The 18263-nt window shown below is 45.9% G+C and overlaps 1 protein-coding gene across 2 annotated transcripts in view; it reads right to left on the bottom strand.

Annotated features, from left to right (window-relative positions):
• The window catches only part of si:dkey-100n23.5 (cyclic AMP receptor-like protein A), a 51608-nt gene that overhangs the window by 17430 nt on the left and 15915 nt on the right, over window positions 1–18263 (bottom strand). For both annotated transcript variants that reach the window (XM_006788194.3, XM_035906820.2), the window contains 3 exons: window positions 15015–15093; window positions 11799–11846; window positions 6467–6549 (listed from right to left, as the gene is read on the bottom strand). In XM_006788194.3, the coding sequence (XP_006788257.2) occupies window positions 6467–6549; window positions 11799–11846; window positions 15015–15093 (210 nt within the window). The remainder of the gene's footprint in view (window positions 1–6466; window positions 6550–11798; window positions 11847–15014; window positions 15094–18263) is intronic.

The raw sequence follows: 18263 nt of genomic DNA, 5'->3' as shown, positions 1-18263 counted from the left end.
TTTCTTTCCCTCTGTTTCCATTTTCTCCTTCTATCAGCGTTCACCTTTTCTTTTTCTTTTTTTTTGTCTGCCTCTAATTGTTGTGCCGAACATCCTCAGAGCTGTGGGTGAAACGCAGTTAAAACAGCTTGGACGAGAACTCCTTCCCCAGAGTGGAGGGCAGCCAGACAGAGAAGTCATCCTGAACCCGATTGCACTTCCTCCGCTCTATGACTGACTGCCTTACTTCTTTTTTTTTCCCTCCCTCCAGACAAATCACATGCTTCGCAGTGCAAACAAGGCTCTCATTCTCCCTGCGGTGCCGCTGCTGACAGCGAATCGGAACTTTTCTTTGACTAGAAAGTCTAATTCTGTAAAATTGAATTTGATATCCAAGATAAATTATAGGTGGGACAAAATCAATGCAACTATGGGACAGTAAAGAAGGAGATTTATATATAATTTTTTAAATATATGCCAAGCTCACATGATATTCTACTGCCTGTCCTGTAGGTTTCAGAAAGGTTTTAGCTTTTAAGCCACTAAAACTAAATCCAACTCAAAGGTTTCTATTATATCTATATTTCTAAAATATGGTAGAATCCACTTGTTGAATCCAGATTCTTCACACGTAAAAACTCTAATCTTTATGGTTTTTCCTCTCAATAATCTAAATAGACAAAGCAATAAAGAAGATTTTTTTAAGCACTCAACACTGGGTTTTTTTAAACTCAGTGCCTGAAATTCATTTAAATTAAAGCTTGACCTGTTGATCCGTTGGTTGCTTGCGTCTCTTTGATACATGTGTGGTGGCCTTTAAGGCAGCAAAAACCCAGGACAGGCTTTTCTTTGTACATCTGTGAAGGTTCTCATGTTGTCACTGTTCTTTGTACAGTGACAACATGTGATCAACCGCACAAACGTGTGTTCAGCTCTATTGCTTGGGAACTATCTGCTAGAGGATGGTGCGCTTTATCTTCTTTCTCCTGGGTGTAACGACACGTAGATGAAACCACGGTCTGCATGTGTGTCGTGCTCGTGTTTCTGCGTTCGTGTGCGCTACAACTGAAAACTGGAAGATGATCTACTTTGAGCATAAGGTCAATATGGGTGTAAATGCTCCCATTACAGACAACCGCACATGCTTGGTCCAAACACGTTCATTTTTGCCAAAATTTCTGGAATAATCCTGAAACACACAAACAGGCACACCTGCATGGGATGCGCACACACAGACACGCACACACACGGTAACAGACAAAGCGGCATACACAGACCCCAGGGACTAAAGCGGCTAACGTTCACCAACAGAATAAAACCCAAACAAAGAGACATCCTGTTTCCTGGAACACAACACCGCTCAACGCACTGTGCTGGGAGCCAGTAAACGCACGCACGCACGCACACACACACACACAAAAAATCTATTCGTGCATCGAAGCATACGTGTTTCCCTGCACCTGATTCATGTACCTGCATGTGTCTGTGCGTCCAGTGATGCCACTGGCTGTGCCTCAGAGTGTTTGTGCGAGTCAGTTCGTCCTTGTGAGCGGCTGTGGCTAGAAGTGTGTCCGTGTGTGTAGGGGTGGGTGCGTGTGTGTGTCTGTGAGAGAGAGGAGGGAGGGAGGGAGAGCAGATGATAGAGTAGGCTTTAGCTATTCCCTGGAGTGTGAGGCAGCGTTTACGGCACTCACAGAGCAGCCAGAGTGATGAATATTTAAAGACGTGCCTGAAAGAGCAGAGGGAGGGGGAACAGGGTATGTGTGGGTGCGTGTGTATGTGTTTATGTTTGCATACGGCAGAGTGTGAGGGAGGTTATCCAGTATCTCCTTTAGGTTTTGCATGTGTATACCATATGCATATGTGTTCATGTGCATATACACCAGCATGACCCTGTATGCCTATATATGGATACTTGTCTACATGACCTACATGCATGTAAGAACAGTCAGGTCAGTACAGTGCAATGTGTTGTGGTCATGCAAATGTGTTTGTGTGTTCTGCAGGTTTCATTTACATGTATGCAAAGAGATACATGTTACAACTATGTTTCTACTTCAAAACTGAAAATTCAGCCTTGGTGTGTGTGTGTGTCCAGCCTTGATACGGGTGGCCCCTATGTATGTATGTGTGTGTGTGTATGTGTGAGTGTGTGTGAAGTACACACAGCCCTGTAGACCATCTCGCCGTCTCGCTAAATGGGGATGAATAGCGGAGAGTCACTGCTGCTCAATGGGAGACGAATGGCTGTGTGGCTCTCCGTCTCCAGCTGCACACCAATCACTGCCCGTGATGCAAAGACAAGTGTGCGCATGCAGGCGCGCACAGTAGGCATGGTCACATATCCACCAAATATTATGTGGGTCGAACAGCTGTCTGTGGCTACGCTATCGCACAGGCAATCGGGTTGCTCAAACAGCATGACAGCTGATGCTACAGACAGGTCAGATTTGCAAACATTGATGTTCTCTGTGTGTAAATAGGTTAAAATAAAATGTAAAATGTAAATGTAAATAAAATTAAAGGATTAGAGGTTTGACTCTATAGTATGTGCTTTCTTAAAATGTTAACTTTCACTCTGCGCAATTACAGTTTAAACCAAGCTAATCTCAACTTCAGTGGCAAATCCCTATAGACTGTCATGTCACTCCTGCAAAACCGCAAATCAAAGCATCCCAAAAAAGACAAGAATGGTTCATTTTGCCTCTAGATCTGAAAAACAAAACAAAACACCACTTATCTGCAAGTTATATCAAGTTCAAAACTTATTTTAGCAAACAGGACAACGCTGCCACTCTTACACTGTAAATTGAAAGCGAGGCGATGGATAAATAAAGGCGGCTTGGAGACAAAAAAAGATGAGAGTTTGGAACCTCACATACTGCCTTTCAGCATCAGCTTACTTGTTCAAGTAAACAAAATACACCACAAAAGATAATAAGGGTATACAGTACGAACCACACACCAGACTAGACACACACGCACACACGGGGAGTCACAAACACACGTCCATATGCGCTGAATGCAAGATATTCCGAGAAGCGTAGAGGCAAGGAACGGAAGGAGGGGACTGTAGAAAGGGAAGAGAAAGCAGGAGTGAGAAAGAGAGAGGGAGAGCAAGAGCGCATCCTGGGATGCAGAATGCCGAATACAGTGTGATAAGAGTTAATGTATCCCCCCCACGCCCCTCCCTCCATCCCTCCCGTTTGGCTCTCTCTTTCTTCCTCCCTCCATCCATCCATCCCTCCCTCCCTCTCTCCTCCTCCCCCGCCTCCTCCCCGTTCTCTTTGAGGGATGAATAATAACTGCTGCTCTGAGATTTCCTCCCTCGTTTTTCAAAGCGCAGAGCGGAGATGGGGAAGGTCTGCCTGGCCCGGGTTGCGCGTGTGCGCACGCACACAAAAGTGCAGACACGCACTGAAGCACACACAGATGCGTGCGCACACTGTCTTGTTCTCGCTGCTCGCCTGGAGCAGGGAAATCAGATCTCCTCCAGAGAAAGACGAGTGGGGGTGTAGGGGGGCTAGGCGCTGTAGGGAGCCTATACAAAAAAATAAAAATAAAAATAAAAACCTTGTGCTAGCACCGTATAGGCCTATGCACACCACGAAAACCACACAGACAGCACTGAGTGAAACCAAGAATAACTAGGAGGATGCAAGCTACCTCCTGGAGCGGCAGGGTGAACTCAAGGTTACAGACACATCACCGGTTCAAGCCCTGCCGCCAGGGCCAATCTATCCACGCTGAAGAGCCCCCCTGCACAAGGCGTGTAACCCTGATTGCTCAAAGCCAAGCGGCTTTGAAAACTGGAGCTACAGCTTCAAGACAAAGCCGTAAAGAAAAAAAAAAGAAGCACTGAATGGTAAGGCCGATTTGGTGGTGCGCTTTGGTGTTTAAAATGGGATCGGGGTGCTTTTGAGGAGAGCAAGAAGTCTTGGCAAAAGACAAGCAGGCTGTCCGGGAGGAGCACTTGCACATCGAGCTGCGACGCGCCACAGAAATCGGCAGCTAGGTTCCGAAGAGAGGGCTTATTTATGCAAACAAGCGTACAAGCGCGCACAGTAGGAATCTAGACAAGCCTTGTAAACAAACACACACCCACACCATAAAGCACACAGGGGAGGCGATGTGAGAAGCAGACTGTGAAAACTCTAGTCGTGCCCAGGCAGTGCTTACACACACACGCACACACACACACAGACGCACACAAAGAGCCGAGAGAGACTGAAGTGGGAGAGCGCGAGAGAAAGAAGGAGAAGGAGAAAGGGGAGGGATGAGTGCGAAGGTGCGAGTCTCTGGTGCTACTTTTGTGTTGCCAAATGAGGGCAAGCGAATGAGTGAGTGCGAGAGAGAGAGAGCGAGTGTGTGAGAGAGATGGATGTGTACGGCGAAATGACGTATAATGGCTTGTCCGTGCGAGTGTGTGCAAGCGCGGGCGACACGAAATAGGAGCGTTTTCCCATTTCAATTCGCAACAGCTGGTGTCGAATTAACACATTTACCAGTGTGCATTTGGAACAGATTAAAATTGCGTGTGGCGTGTGACTATGTGCGTGTATGTGTGTGTGTGTGTGTGTTTGTGTGTGTGTGGCAGCAGCAGATGAGGGCCAAAACAAGAGTGTGTTTGTGTGTGGGAGTGTCTGTGTATTAACGCAATGGATCAGGGCAGGGAGAAATGGCACAGAGAGAGAGAGAGCAGCAGAGAGGGTTGCACAGCGAGCGAGAAAGAGAGAGCTCTACCCGACGGCTTTAGCTGCTGCCCTGGGCCGTCTCTCTAAGCCCTGTTTAGGAGGCTTTGGAGCTCAGATAGAAATAATCCCCCACTCAGACACACACACACACACACACACGCTAGGCATGCACACACAAAATAAAAAACGCACGCACGCAAACACATGGGAGCTGTCGCGGGCAGACGCGAAGAAGCACACACTCCGGTTGAGGCGGACAAACAAGTGCGCACGCATTCACGCCGACACACACACACACACACACACACAGGGGAACAAGCAGAGACAGCACATTCGCCTCGACATGAAACCAACCACCCACCCACGCGCACGCACGCTCTCATATACAACAAAACACACACACTAAGGCTGTCTGCCGTGCGGAAGCAGAGCACAGCGACATCGGCACGACACCGTGACAAACACTTTACACACTCCAGCACTCAGCAGAGGGGGGGGAAGGAAGGAGGGAGAGATGGAGAAAGAGGGGAGGAGGAAGAGGTGGAGGATATGAGGCAGGGGGAGGGAGGCGAGTGAGTAGGGGAAGGGGAGGGGGGGCTAACAAATTAATAGGAGCCGGAGATATATACAGCCAGCGCTGCTGAACGGGGGAGGAGGAGGAGGAGGAGGAGGAGGACGACGACGAGAGAGCAATTCATTCCCGTTTTCTACTCGTTCGCTCTCTGGAGAAAGGCAGAGCCGAGCTGAGCGAGAGCGTATTTGCTCAAGAGAGGGGAGAGAGAGAGACAGAGCGAGAGAGGGGGGCTTTGTGTCGCTGAGGAGAGGAAAAGTGGAGGAGGAGGAAAAAGGGAGGGAGGGGGTGGAGTGGGGTGACATAAAAACAGAGCAGCAGAAAGATGGAGCGCCTGAGCGAGGAAGAGTGAAAATAAGAGGACAATAACAAAGACTTTTTGAGCGTAAAAGAAGGCGAGAGGAAGGGAAAGTGGCATTAAGGGAGGGAAAGGGGGTGGTGTGTGTAAGGTGGGGTGGGGGGCCAGCGTTAGCGCAGGATGCAGTTTGTCATCTTCATCAGCCGACAGCCGGGGCACGGGAGGAAAGGGTCTGGAATGGATGGAGAGGTGAATGGAGGGAGAAGAGAAGGGTGAGGTGGTGAGCAGGGTGGGGGGGTGGGGGGGGGGGGGGGTTGAAGGGTGACGGGCAGTGTTTGAGCAGAGCCTTTGAAAGACGTTGACCCTGTAATTGACCTGTGTCTCCGCCTACATTGCCGTGGCGACAAGCAGAGCCGCTGCAGCTAATCACTTAGTAACCCTGACCTGTCAATCACACCAGTGCTGTGTTGAGATGGGGGGGGGGGGGGGGGGGGGGGCAATGAATGAAGAAGGAGAGGGAGGGAGATGAGGAGTAAGGAAAGGAAAGGAAAGGGAGGGAAAGAGTAATAACAGCGCTGGGGTTATCATTTACTGGACCACACGCCTCCTCCCACCCAACCCTCAGCCGACGAAGCTCGGGTTTTATAAAAGCCAATAAAACGCTCTATACCTCCATCTCTCTCTCTCTCTCACACACACACACACACACACACACACACATACGCCCTCCTTTAGCGTTCAACTGCTACGAACGGAAAGAGGGAGAGCAGTGCTTTCCGAGAGTTCAGATAACAGAGAGAGCTAAAGAACGGGAAAGGCACATCAGGGCTTGGAGGGTGGGAGGAGATAAGATAGCAGAGTGAAGCCCCCATGCAAATAAAACAACAGAGTTTATAGCTGCACAGGTGTGTGTCTGTGTGTTACCTGTTGATGAGGGGAAAGATGGACACGAGCAGGTAAACGGAGGGATACCACTTCAACGGCTTGATCTCCTCCGCCAAGGAAACCTAGATGAGAGAAAATTGGCTGCTCACCCATGTAGAGAAACTCAAATGCTCACGTTAATGCTCTCGTCTCGCCTGTGCGTCACGCACATACACGTGCACGCGCAGCGCCAGTGTCTTCACTGGAAGATCAGAGCGCAGGGGCGAGAAACAAAGGCCAATTAAAACCTAATAAAATATTAACCTGCTGATAATACGCAACATCCACACAGTTATGAGAAGAAAACGGGGATTTCAATTAAACGAGAAGCAAATACTTTGCAGCAAATGTGAAGGGGATGAATTCAATATCTCGTGGACAAGCTGAGAGGAAGACAGAGACATGCTGCAGCAGCAGCTAAAAGTCGAGGAGGGGGGCGAGAGGCTGGTGGTGGAGAGCTTTTACAAGCCGTTATCTAATTCCCGGGAGAGGAGGACTCTTGCGTCCGGAAGAGGCTGAGAAGCGCGGCCCCTGGATTGATTTTCTGCGCTGTGCTGTTTTTTCGCCCCCCTCCTCCTCCTCAAGGCTAGGTCGCAGCAGCGGAGCAGCGCAGAGCCTCCTTCTCTTTCTTTCTCCCTCTCTCATACACACACACACACACACACACACACACACACACTTACACACAGTCGGAGCCAGGAGGCAGGCCCACAAGCTCTGGTCTCTACCCCCACATGGAGGAAATTAATTACTCACCAGAAAAACCCTGAGGCAGTCGGGCTCTAACGCAAGCATTTTAAGCAATTCAGATGAAATCCAGTGGTATTTTATCTTACGCATATATGCGTGTGTGTTCTTGTGGGGGGTACCGAATGCAAGAGGCGGTGTTTCACCGTGTGAGAAAGGCTGGCTGTATATGATCTACTGAACAGAGACCAGTCGTATTTCCACATCACTGTCTTTAACAGCACAACCCCAAGGCAAAAACCAAGCTCAGCCCGATTAGCATCTATTATCACGGGAAGCCCTGACGTCACTGGCCGTGTCAAGATCTGCCAATTGCTAACTTGTGTGTATGGTGTGTGTATGGTTGGGCACTTGAGTGTACATATACTGCAAAGAATTTTGCAATGAGGGAGAGGAAAAGGACAGCCTGAAGGATGCTGCATGCAAAAGGCAATTTGTGGCTGTGTGAGCATGTGTGTGTATATTTTGGGGGGGGAAATAAATCCAGAAAAAAAAAACAACTTCAAAGACTGCTTGGAGCCAAGTAATCTCAGATCAGATTTTGGTGAGGCATAGAAACAGGCATTTGAGGAATTTCAGTGAGCCAAGGAAAGGGTGCAGAAGGGTTGAAGAGAAACAGGAAGAGTGTGGGTAAAGTGCCTCCGCTGCCTCGTGATTTTAATCACAGTCCTCCAGTGTCAGAGGCCCCTGCGCTGCTTGGGAAGCAGAGGGGGGAATGAAACCGTAATTATGTGAAGAGGGCGCAGCGGTCCCAACGTTAATGACACACGCTAGATTACAGACAGCAATCGGGAGCGACCCATCCCCTCCACCACCAAGCACAGCACTCACCCGGGCTTGCGCTCGTCTCAGGAAAAACTTCCTCTAAGAATAAGAGGATCGGGTTTACTGAGGGCACTTTAGCATTAAATTCAAGGACTTTTTAAAGGATTTTTGGGAGTAAAATTCAGAAACTAAAACTGAATAACATAATAGATGGGAAATGTTTCTCCTTAAAAAGCTGTACCACATAAGGCGCAGCAGCAGCATCTGCTGCAGTATTTCAGACTTTCAGTTACAACTTTTAAGCCAACATGGCTGAGAAGTCCTGAAAGTGCTCTTTTGCTGATTATTTTTACCTTGAAGATGTCAAACGTTGCCGATTCTTTGAATTACTGTGGTTTAGTAATGATGCAAACAGACACTCCATTGTTGTGAATTCATTCGTAACTGATTACACTTTTGATTAGAAAAAAAAAACTTGGCTAGGTTTACAAGAAAACGGCGACTGATTACAATCCACACAGCTTTATCGCCGTAGGCTGAACACAGAAAAGTCACCAGCATCACTATCGGTAAATTTTGCCGGCGAACTGGCCAGCTCAACCCCTCAGGTATGTGTGTGTGTGTGGCTGTGCTGAGCTCTGGGTTTTCCCCTTGCAGCTGAGAGGTTTGCTGGATGAGGGTTTGGGTCAAAATATTGCATCATTTATTTGCAGCTTGTGCATAAAAAAACGTTAAAGACAGGACATACTTTTGAGATAACTAACATTTAAAATAGAGCAGTGGAAGTTGGAAAGCCCGGTTGTTAATGAGTGTGTCATTGCTTGGCTGCTTTTGAGCACAGTGGGGATTCTCGGTCTGTGTCTTTGGCCGGCTTTTGCATGCTGCGTCACGTATGATGCTCACCATATCTAACATATCACGATACAGTGATTCTGCAATATTTAGGCTATTACAAGGCAGTCGTCAAAAATACATTATGATATCTGTGTTAGATTAGCATGCATTAGTATGTATGCTGTCATTATGTATGTATGAACTTTATTATACATTTTAAAAATAATTAAATTAATTAGCTCTTTAATTTGACTTGTGCCACTGTCTGCTTTTTTCCTCTTCTGTGAACTGTTTCATCTTCTTTGAAAGTTATTTCACTTATATTCATTTTACTACCATTAATTTGATAAGCCTGACTTATTAAATAGCGACTTTGGTAAGTGAAGCTGGTGGAGAATCCTTTCAGACACCCTGTGCGTTTAAATATAGATGTCTGGCGGCAGGGCATCGATAACGTAACACAAGAGGAAGAACTGCTTTAGTAATATTGTGTTCCAGGCATATATTTGTATATCACTGCTGATCGTTTAACAGCTGGACAGCTGATCCCTTAAAAAAAGGAGGCATGTGTGTTTTGTCAAAAAGTCAAACGTCCTATTGAGAGCCCTTAAGAGAAAAACCGCATACTATTCCCCTTTTGCTGGCCAAGAATAAAATAAAAAGTTGATAGACCAATTAGAATACACACACATAGATCGTACCCTCAATGGTTTGCAAGGTTGTGCATGCATGCGCACACACACATACACACTTGTATAGACATAAAAGTAGAGGCCACTGCATTGTTACTCAAGGCAAAGCTTGTGTGGATCGGTAAACAAACATCTTGAGAAGATAACGAACAAGCGACTTGCTGTTTGCTCAGCCAGTTTTGTTGCTACCCGACGGGACTGAGCTGCTGTGTGTGCAGTTGTGCAAATGTATTTAAAGGTGCGCACGCGCGCATGTGTGAGGGGTGCTGAAAAACCGTCATCCGAATATCCTCTCGTTGACCTGTGCCGCTTCAAAACCTTGTGGCAATCATGTGTGCTCATGCATGAACACAAACAAATCGCTCAAGAAATACACATACACACACAGATGGGTCACAACATGTGACTTACAGCACTGATAACTGCCAGCGCTAGTTACGTACGTCACCACTCCAGCCAGATGTAGACGCACATGCACTCAGACAGCGGTAGGGGGGATGATGCTGCGCTGAGTCAGGGAGGGAAAAAAAAAAGGGGTTGGGAAATGCGTGTGGACACAGGGCATCAGGGGTTTGAGTGTATGTGTGCGTGTGACAGTAACAAAGAATGTGTGAGGCACAGAAGGAGGGAGACGTGGCAGAGTGAATGGAAATCACCAGAGCCAGCGGTCTTCAGACACCCAGCAGGAATCGCTTTCTCTAGTTTACACCTGCTGCTACACACTCGTACACACATGAGCAGGAGCTCACTGGTTTGGCAAGCACAATCTGGGAGGCTGTTGTTGTTGTTTTAAAGCATCGCAGCGCGTGCATAAACTCTCATAAATATTCATGTCCATGAACCTGGCTTGCTGCTTTATTCATGCTGGGTATGAGCACAACAGTGAGAGAGACAGCGAGAGAGGGGGTGAGAAAGACAGAAAGAGAAAGACAGGGAGAAAAAGAGAGAGAGAGCGTGAAGTGAAAGGCAGGGAGAGAGGAAAAAAAACAGATGGAAATGAGCGGAGTGGCCGGGAAAGAGAAATACGAGGAAAGAGAGTGTGATAAAAACCACTGCTGACTTATTTACACTCTGTGCTACACATAGCAATTAGCCCACATGAAGACGTGTGTGTGTGTGCATTTATGTGTGTGTGGTCACACATTCATGCACACGCGACTCCGCTTAGGGTTACGCCAGTTCACCGTGCAGTAATTATGTCTGCCACTTAGGGGCAGCATCTACATAACCTTAACCCTAACCTGCCCTCCGACACCTCACCCTGCTGGGCGGAGAGGCAACACCAAACAAGGAGGAGGGAGGAGGGCGGAGGGAGTGCGAGGGATTGCTGCTGCTAGTTTTTCCTACTATGCATTAGTCATATTGTTTCAATAGCACCTGGTTAGGGAGAAGTAAGGCTCTATAGTCTTCCTGGTGAACAATGCATCATGAGCAGTCAATGAACCAGGTTAAAAGACGTGGCAAAAACCTGTTTAACGATCCACTTTCTAGTACCAGGATTTTCAAGAAATCTACTTTTGTTCAGCTTTTCCAAACTCTGTGTCTCACAAGAGATGAGAAAATTGCTAAAAATCAAAGCAGCGGAGACAAGAGGCTTTTAATTTTCAAGTGCAGGTCAAGCATTTTAGATTTCCATCATGCAACCAGCTATTTCATAAACCCTTCCTGCCTACATCCTTTATTTAATTTCTGCAATATTTTGTGTGTTGTGGCAACACTTTGAGAAGCTTGCAGAACTGACTGCCTCACATTTAAACAGTGGTTCCATTGTGTAGTGGTTTACACATTTAAATGAAGTTATATCTCCAGTCACGTTGAGAAGGCTGGCTTTTAAATCTGCCTTTCAGTGAGTCCTGCTGCTATCGGATAAATTACTTTCGCGAGATAGTTCTGTTCACGCATAACCCAGCACTAATGTGTAAAATCAGTGAAGTGCCCCTTCAGACTAGGCTAGGTTAACCCTCTCCCCAATTAATTTTCCTTTTTTCTATTCCCCTTATTTCTCCTCCTCCTCATGTCGCACTTCTCAATCGGTCTTGATTTACACCCATCTCCTGCTCCGTTTAAAAATGAAGCTTAAACACACCTTTACGTGCATGCACACATTTATATACACATACACAAGAGCTCACACAGGAATAGATTTGAGAGGTCAAATTGCTCCCTGCTGTGTTTGACACCTACCCAGCGTGAAGGCAAAAGCTAATCCTACAGACACGCTAATCCTCAGGTTCTGTGTTTATACGTGTACATGTGCGTGTATGTGCTAAGAAATTTGATGGTCAGACCATTACCTTGCGCCTCTCTCGCTCTGGGTTGAAAGTTCCCAGCCATGACTGCATCTGTGCAGAAAAGACACAAAATAGGAAGAAAGAGGTCAGGGCAGCTAAAAAATCAGAAAAAAAAGAAAAATTGCAGTGATTTTACGATTTTAATCAGATGGGTTTTCCTAGTGAGGAGTGACATTGTGCTTAGAGGTCATTGCCTGCAGTGAGAAACCTGAACAAATATCACACTAACTACCACATCAATGCAAAATCCCACCACCTTCTCACACGCCTCAGCAAAATTACCCAATTCACAACCGAGCGCACAGCTTAGAGGCAGAAGGGAGCTCTTAAACAGCTCCCAGCATCTTGCAAAAAAACCCTGATCAGCTTCAGTGCACACAATTTGACAGAGGAAGAAGAAAACAAGGCGGAGGGTAGGGGTGTGTGTGAGGGGGTTGCGTGGTGGGGGGGGGGGGGGGGGAGGAGAATTTTGTTTAGAAAAAAGTGTCGGGAAAAAAAGAAGTGGAGCAAACATGGCAGACACGAGGCCTTTGGAAAGAACGTGGGAATAGTTTTCGCTCTTCCTCTGCATCCTCTCTCGGGGGAATGAATGGAAAATGTCAACAGGCAGGCGCAGGAACACACATGCACACAACCATGCACAGGACTGGGGATTGGCGATGGTGGGATAGGAGGGAGGGGGCTGTATGAAGCCAGAAGGTTTATGTAACCCAAGACATCAGAGACAAATCTCATGAGGCCCTGTGCGAGCTTCATACGCATGAACAAAAAGGCAGCATGAACAACATGCACTAACAGCTCTTCTATTCTGCTATTTATTAACTCAATGTTGCCATGGTTTCTCGGTGCTGACGTGATTGTCATTGTAAATCTATGCGTGACCGTGGTGTTTGTGCAGTGCGGGGATAAAAAAAAAAAAAAAAGAAAAAAGGACAGCCGTTTGGTCATTAGATTCAACTTGTTTCCACAGCAGCCCTCTGCTGCCCAGCTGAGCACCGCTATCCATCAAAATCAACAAACGCTGATAATAAGTGGCAATATCATTAGGCTTTGGCCAGGTCTCCACATACCCGGCTTTCGTTGCAGTCTCTCTTAAGCCACGCTACTGAAAGGGAAGCGGTTATGCTAGTGGCGTGTTGAGGGGTGAGGGCTGGAAGGAAGGGAGTGGACATGTACAAATTGCATCTGTAAAACAAACACACTCCCAGAGCTCTCTGTGTGGCCTGATATGACTCATTAGCCTTCAAATCCCTCCAGTTATTATGAGCTCGCACAGCCACTCAGAATGTGTCCTGTTTTTTTTTTGTTTTGTTTTGTTTTGTTTTTTTAAACAATCTGGGTGTAAAGGACTTGGAACCCCCTCCCTCGCCACGCCCATCTGTCTCGGGGAAATCGGAAGGCGGAAAAACTTCTCCGTCCAGCTAACATCCCACCTCTCCTCACTCAGCCTATTCGTCTCTATCCCTTTCTCCATAGCGTCGCCACCTACCCTGCTTTCAAAGCTTTTGAAATTCTTTCAAGTGAGACAGCCTGCAGCTGAAAAGAGATAAGGCTTGAGCTCTTCATAAATACGACAGAGAAAGCAAAACGGCAGAGTGAAAGGGGGAGACAGACATGGAGGGGGAAAGGAAAAGGGGGGGAAGAGAAAATGAGCGGGAACACAGAGAAAGAGAGAGAGAGTGACAAATGAATGCAAAAAAGGGATTCAGAATAAGGAAGGTGGGAAACAGATATAGAGACAAGAGGTAGAGGGAGTGATAGCTGAATACTGTGAGCTGAATGAGTTATGAGATGCAGGTTGAAAACCAGCGACATTCATTCATTCTCTTTATCGCAGGCATGATAAAGAGTGTAGTCTCTTTCCCGTTCCCTGCCTCTCAGCTACCTGCTGTCTGTCTCCGTTGTCGTCTTCCTGCAGCCTGGCTATCTGCAGAATCTCTCTCACTCCACCGTTCCCTGTGCAGCCCAAGCAATGAATTCTAACATTCAACAGCAACACAACGACTGTGAGTCTGATGAGGCTTTGGCCTCGTCCTCCCTTCACGTCAAAAGCTCACAAGCATACTGTGGCAACGCAAGTCTACCGTCGCTGTTCCAGCAGCCACAGTGTGGGGTGTCGTCAGATCAGGGGAATGGCAGCTATGCGAACTTTGTGGAATGCTGCCCCTGGGCTCCTACAGCACCGAGCACGATGAAGAGCCACGCAAAACTACAAGCTACCATGGTGAGCACATCAACTAAGTGGTAAATGAACTTATCTGATTTCCTGCACAATTTAATGGATTGCAGTACAAAATATTGAATACGGTAAAAAATGCCCATCACACAAGAACTGAAAGTCCACAATTATATCAATTCAGACAGTTTATTTGCCCAAACATCAATTCCAATTAGTCAAAGTAGACAATTTAGAGTCTCACAAAAATTAGAGAAGCGTGAAATCCTCATATTCTAGTAGTTGGACCAAGTAAATGTTAGCATAATTAATAAATTAAAGCCACTATATTTTATGTTTTGTCCAAGCATCAGTTTAAAAACCAATTTAAAATGAATAAAAAAAGCAGAAATTGGCACAATGTAGCAGCTGCACCAAGTGAAAGAAAGGTATTCTTGCTTGATAAATTACTTTAAGTATAGAACCGGGACGACATTTTATGACACTGTTACTCCAGTATGAAAAAAGTCCCCAGAAATGCATCTCGAAACACATTTCTCACTCAAAAAGTTAGATGAGATTATTCCTTGCTACCTTTAAACAATATTGCAAGCTTCTTGTAAACTGTATCTCAGCAGTTTTGACCTGTAGTCATTTCTCTTCCTTAAAGAGCTGCTTGACATTCAAACAGCCATTATTACCTTTTCCAAATGCACTGGAAGCAAAAATGAAAACGAAAGCAAACTATGAAATTATCACAATTGTTTAAATGTGTCTAGTTGTCTGCATTCATGTACTGTTTCTAAGTATATTGCACACGTTCTCAAATCTCCACAAACCACATTTATCCTTTAAATGACTTTTGATCAACAGGATAGGATCGTTTCATAGCGCATAGTGTTTTGGGGAATTTTATCTTATATCTGTACTTCAGTGAGAACATTTACACCCCCACCCCATCAGTACACCCACAGAGCAGTTCCGCTAATGCCAGGTTTTGAAAGCTCACAGCGCCGTCACGTTCGGCTAAGTTGTCTTGAAATAGACGTATATTGAGTACTCACTCTCTTATTGGCCACGCAGATGATCCTGGCGTAGCAGAAGATCATCAGGAAGATGAGACCAAAAAGAGGCACGTACCATCTGCAAAGCACAGGCGTAACAGATCAATAACAAAACTCCAAATGAGAAACATTATTAAAAGATCATTTTTGCTGTTTTGTCGGTGCAGGTTGTTTCTTTAGCTTCCTTGCTTCGGTTGTAGAAAGTGTGACATGAAGTCACATGAACAATATCAAAAGTTATGATTACTGTGATATACTCTTATGTATTCTTAAGGAATTCACACCTTAGGAAAACACAAAAGCAAGCCACGTGTCCTGTTGTTGTTTTTTCCATTCTAGCCAGCGTTATCAATATGAGTGTATACACCAACTTACAAATTTATATAACATACATTTATGACATGACTATGTAAAAACATTATGATAAAGTAAACGACATCGCTTGGAGGAAAGAAGCTACAGCAAATGACCACCTCTGTGCTGCTTTCCTTAGCTTTACAGAGCTCTGCAGTTCAATTTTTAGCTGTCTGGCCACCAGTTTTACTTGCAGCAGTGTTGCATTTTCGGAAAAAAATGTCTTGAAGTCCACTGCGTGCTACTTGCTCAGCACCAAAAGGAAATATAGTTAAAGACTTGCTGGTAAACACTTAAGAGCATTTACAAGCTGAGGAGGCAGCTATTTCTCTCAGAGGATGCGAAACGACCAAGAAAGAACAAATGGGCCGTGAATATACGACATGCATTCACCAAGCAGACAGGCACATTACTCTTATAATAATGTAGGCCCCTATAAGAAGGAATTTAAATAGGCAGTTGTTTGTTAAGAAGCTGATTATATCAACTTAACAGGTAAAAACTTAAGCTAAAAAAAAAAGAAATTAAAGGTTAGAGTTTATCAGTACTTTTTCCATAACCAGTTCAGGTGAGACTGTTTCGCTGGCTGACACTAGAAAGCATTATTCTAAACAGCTGATGCGTAAAGGGCACACAGTATGTACACAGTCACCAAAGACTGTAAAAAAACCTGACGAGGCAACTCTGGACCTCACTCCATATAGTTTTACATACTGAGTCAAGAGGTAGATGAAGAACAAAAGATCATTCCAGCAAAGTCACAATGCTGGAAATGCATGGCATTCCTACGGGACAAGGGTTGCAATTTATAAAGGGGAGGTGTGGGAGAATAATATGTCAGGTATTTCTGAGCGAATGAAAGCGAGCAAGACGAGCAGGGAAAATGAAGGTGATTACTTTTGGTGGAATGGCAGTCTTATGTTATGCAACCTCTTGGGAGGGAAGCTCAGAGGAGTTTCAACCTCTCCCTGTAATTGTGAAACAGGTCTTTGTCTCACTTTGATATACAGGTTCCTGGTCACAACTTGTCTTTTCAGTCTAGGTAACCCTGAGCAGTCACAACTGTTGTGTTTGTCACCTACCTCATATCTAAAGAAGTCTCAAGGGCAGACATGAAATATGACTGGCCAATCCCCCACCTGTGTCGTCCTATGCATGCAAATAAAACTTTCAATACAACTTTCTGGCTTGCACCTGCACTTGACACAGGCAAAACATACTGGACAGCATTGAACAAGGCCACCAAGAGTAATTATAGCCCTCGTGATAGGGCAAAATGGTTCAGCTGACTATTAAAACCAAGAGAGTCTGTCTCAGACCCTTAAATTTGCAGACACACACTTATAAAATGGATGAATGTCCAACAGAGATCATCAAAGTCCTTGGCATAGGCAAATGCAGAATCCAAACATCCAATAATTCACCCATCCATGCATTTTCCTCTGCTTATCCAATTCAGTGTGGTGGAAAGGCTGGAGACAACCCCAGCTGTTACAGAGTGAGAGGCAGGGTACACCCTGGACAGGCTAGCAATTTATCCCAATTCTAACACATAGATACAGATGACCATTCACACTCACAATGACACCTATGGGCAATTTAGAATCATAAATTAACCTAATGTCTATGTTTTTGCACTGTGGGAGGAAGCCAGATTACTCAGACAGAACTCACGCAGACACTGGACGAACATGCAAATTCCAAACCGAAACACTGACTCGTCTGTCTATTTTGTGCTCAACCATGGTTGTCCTCAATGCCCGAGGACTGAAAGAAACTCACTGAGCATTATTAAATTAAACTTTTTATTGGAGGAGGAATCCGATACAGTAGGCGTTTGTTTCAATGCAGGAAACAGGCTGAGGGAAAGGCTCCTTTATGTGCCTTTATGTCTTGTAGGGAACATCGGCAGACAAAGGATACTGCCTGTCTTTGAAAGCTGGTATGACTGCATCTGCATGTGTGCATCTGTGCAAGTTCAATAACGGCATGGGACACTGATGAAAGCGATTCAGGGGGAGACCTGTGCGAGCGTCACCCTGGTGTGATTTAATAACCCGCTCTCCGGAATAAACAGTGTCCAATTACGCCAGCGCACGTCCTGTTAATGATGGAAAGACGAGCTTGGGGGGTGGGTGGGTTGGTGGAGAGGGGAAAAGGAGGGATGGCCTTTTTAACGATAGTGTGGGGGGCTGTGAGGAGGAGAGAATGACGGGCGGCAGCTACAAAGTGCTCTAATTAGCATGATAATGATCTGCCATTAGAGTCCGCTGTGCTCTACAGCTGAGCACTACCCGGAGAGAGAGAGTCAGAGCAGGAGGGAGACGGCGAGAGACAGAGAAAGAAGTAAAAGCAGAGGGAGAGAAGATTCAGAGTGGGCAGAGGATGATAAAAGTGATGAGATGAATAGAGAAGAGGATGCAAAGGTGGATAGATGACTGCGGATTGCGGCTCAGGACCAGAAAGAGCAGAAATAAGAAAGAAGCTCTGGGTGATTAAAAGGCAAGCAGAGGGATAAGGTCGCAGTGAGAATGAAAGGAACAGCAGAAATTCGTTGCACCCGATAGATCGACTAGGGAAAGATGGATAGAAATACGGATAACCACAGTGGGGTTTTCAGAGGACAACAGTGAGCAAGAGTGGATTGCCTGAAAGTGGCAGAAAGAAAGATCATCGCAGACGTGCACAAATTCAATCACTCAGCCTTAGCCTGGCCTTCCCTCCAGTACAGCTCTGAAGTGAAGAATGAGGCTCGGTTGAAAGAAGTCTTAATTGAAGTGCCTGCTAGAAGACGAGAGCATGGTAGAGACCCGTCTATGCAGGTTAATGATCAACTGCAGCCGTCAGCTTTGACCCGGGAGATCCTAGCACACAGTGAAAGATCACGATCAACCA

This window comes from Neolamprologus brichardi, chromosome 16 (assembly GCF_056152115.1).
Source record: "Neolamprologus brichardi isolate AB-2024 chromosome 16, ASM5615211v1, whole genome shotgun sequence".
In the NCBI taxonomy this organism is placed as follows: domain Eukaryota; kingdom Metazoa; phylum Chordata; class Actinopteri; order Cichliformes; family Cichlidae; genus Neolamprologus; species Neolamprologus brichardi.
Note: the sequence above shows the minus strand (reverse complement) of the source record. Positions and strands in the feature narration are given on the sequence as shown.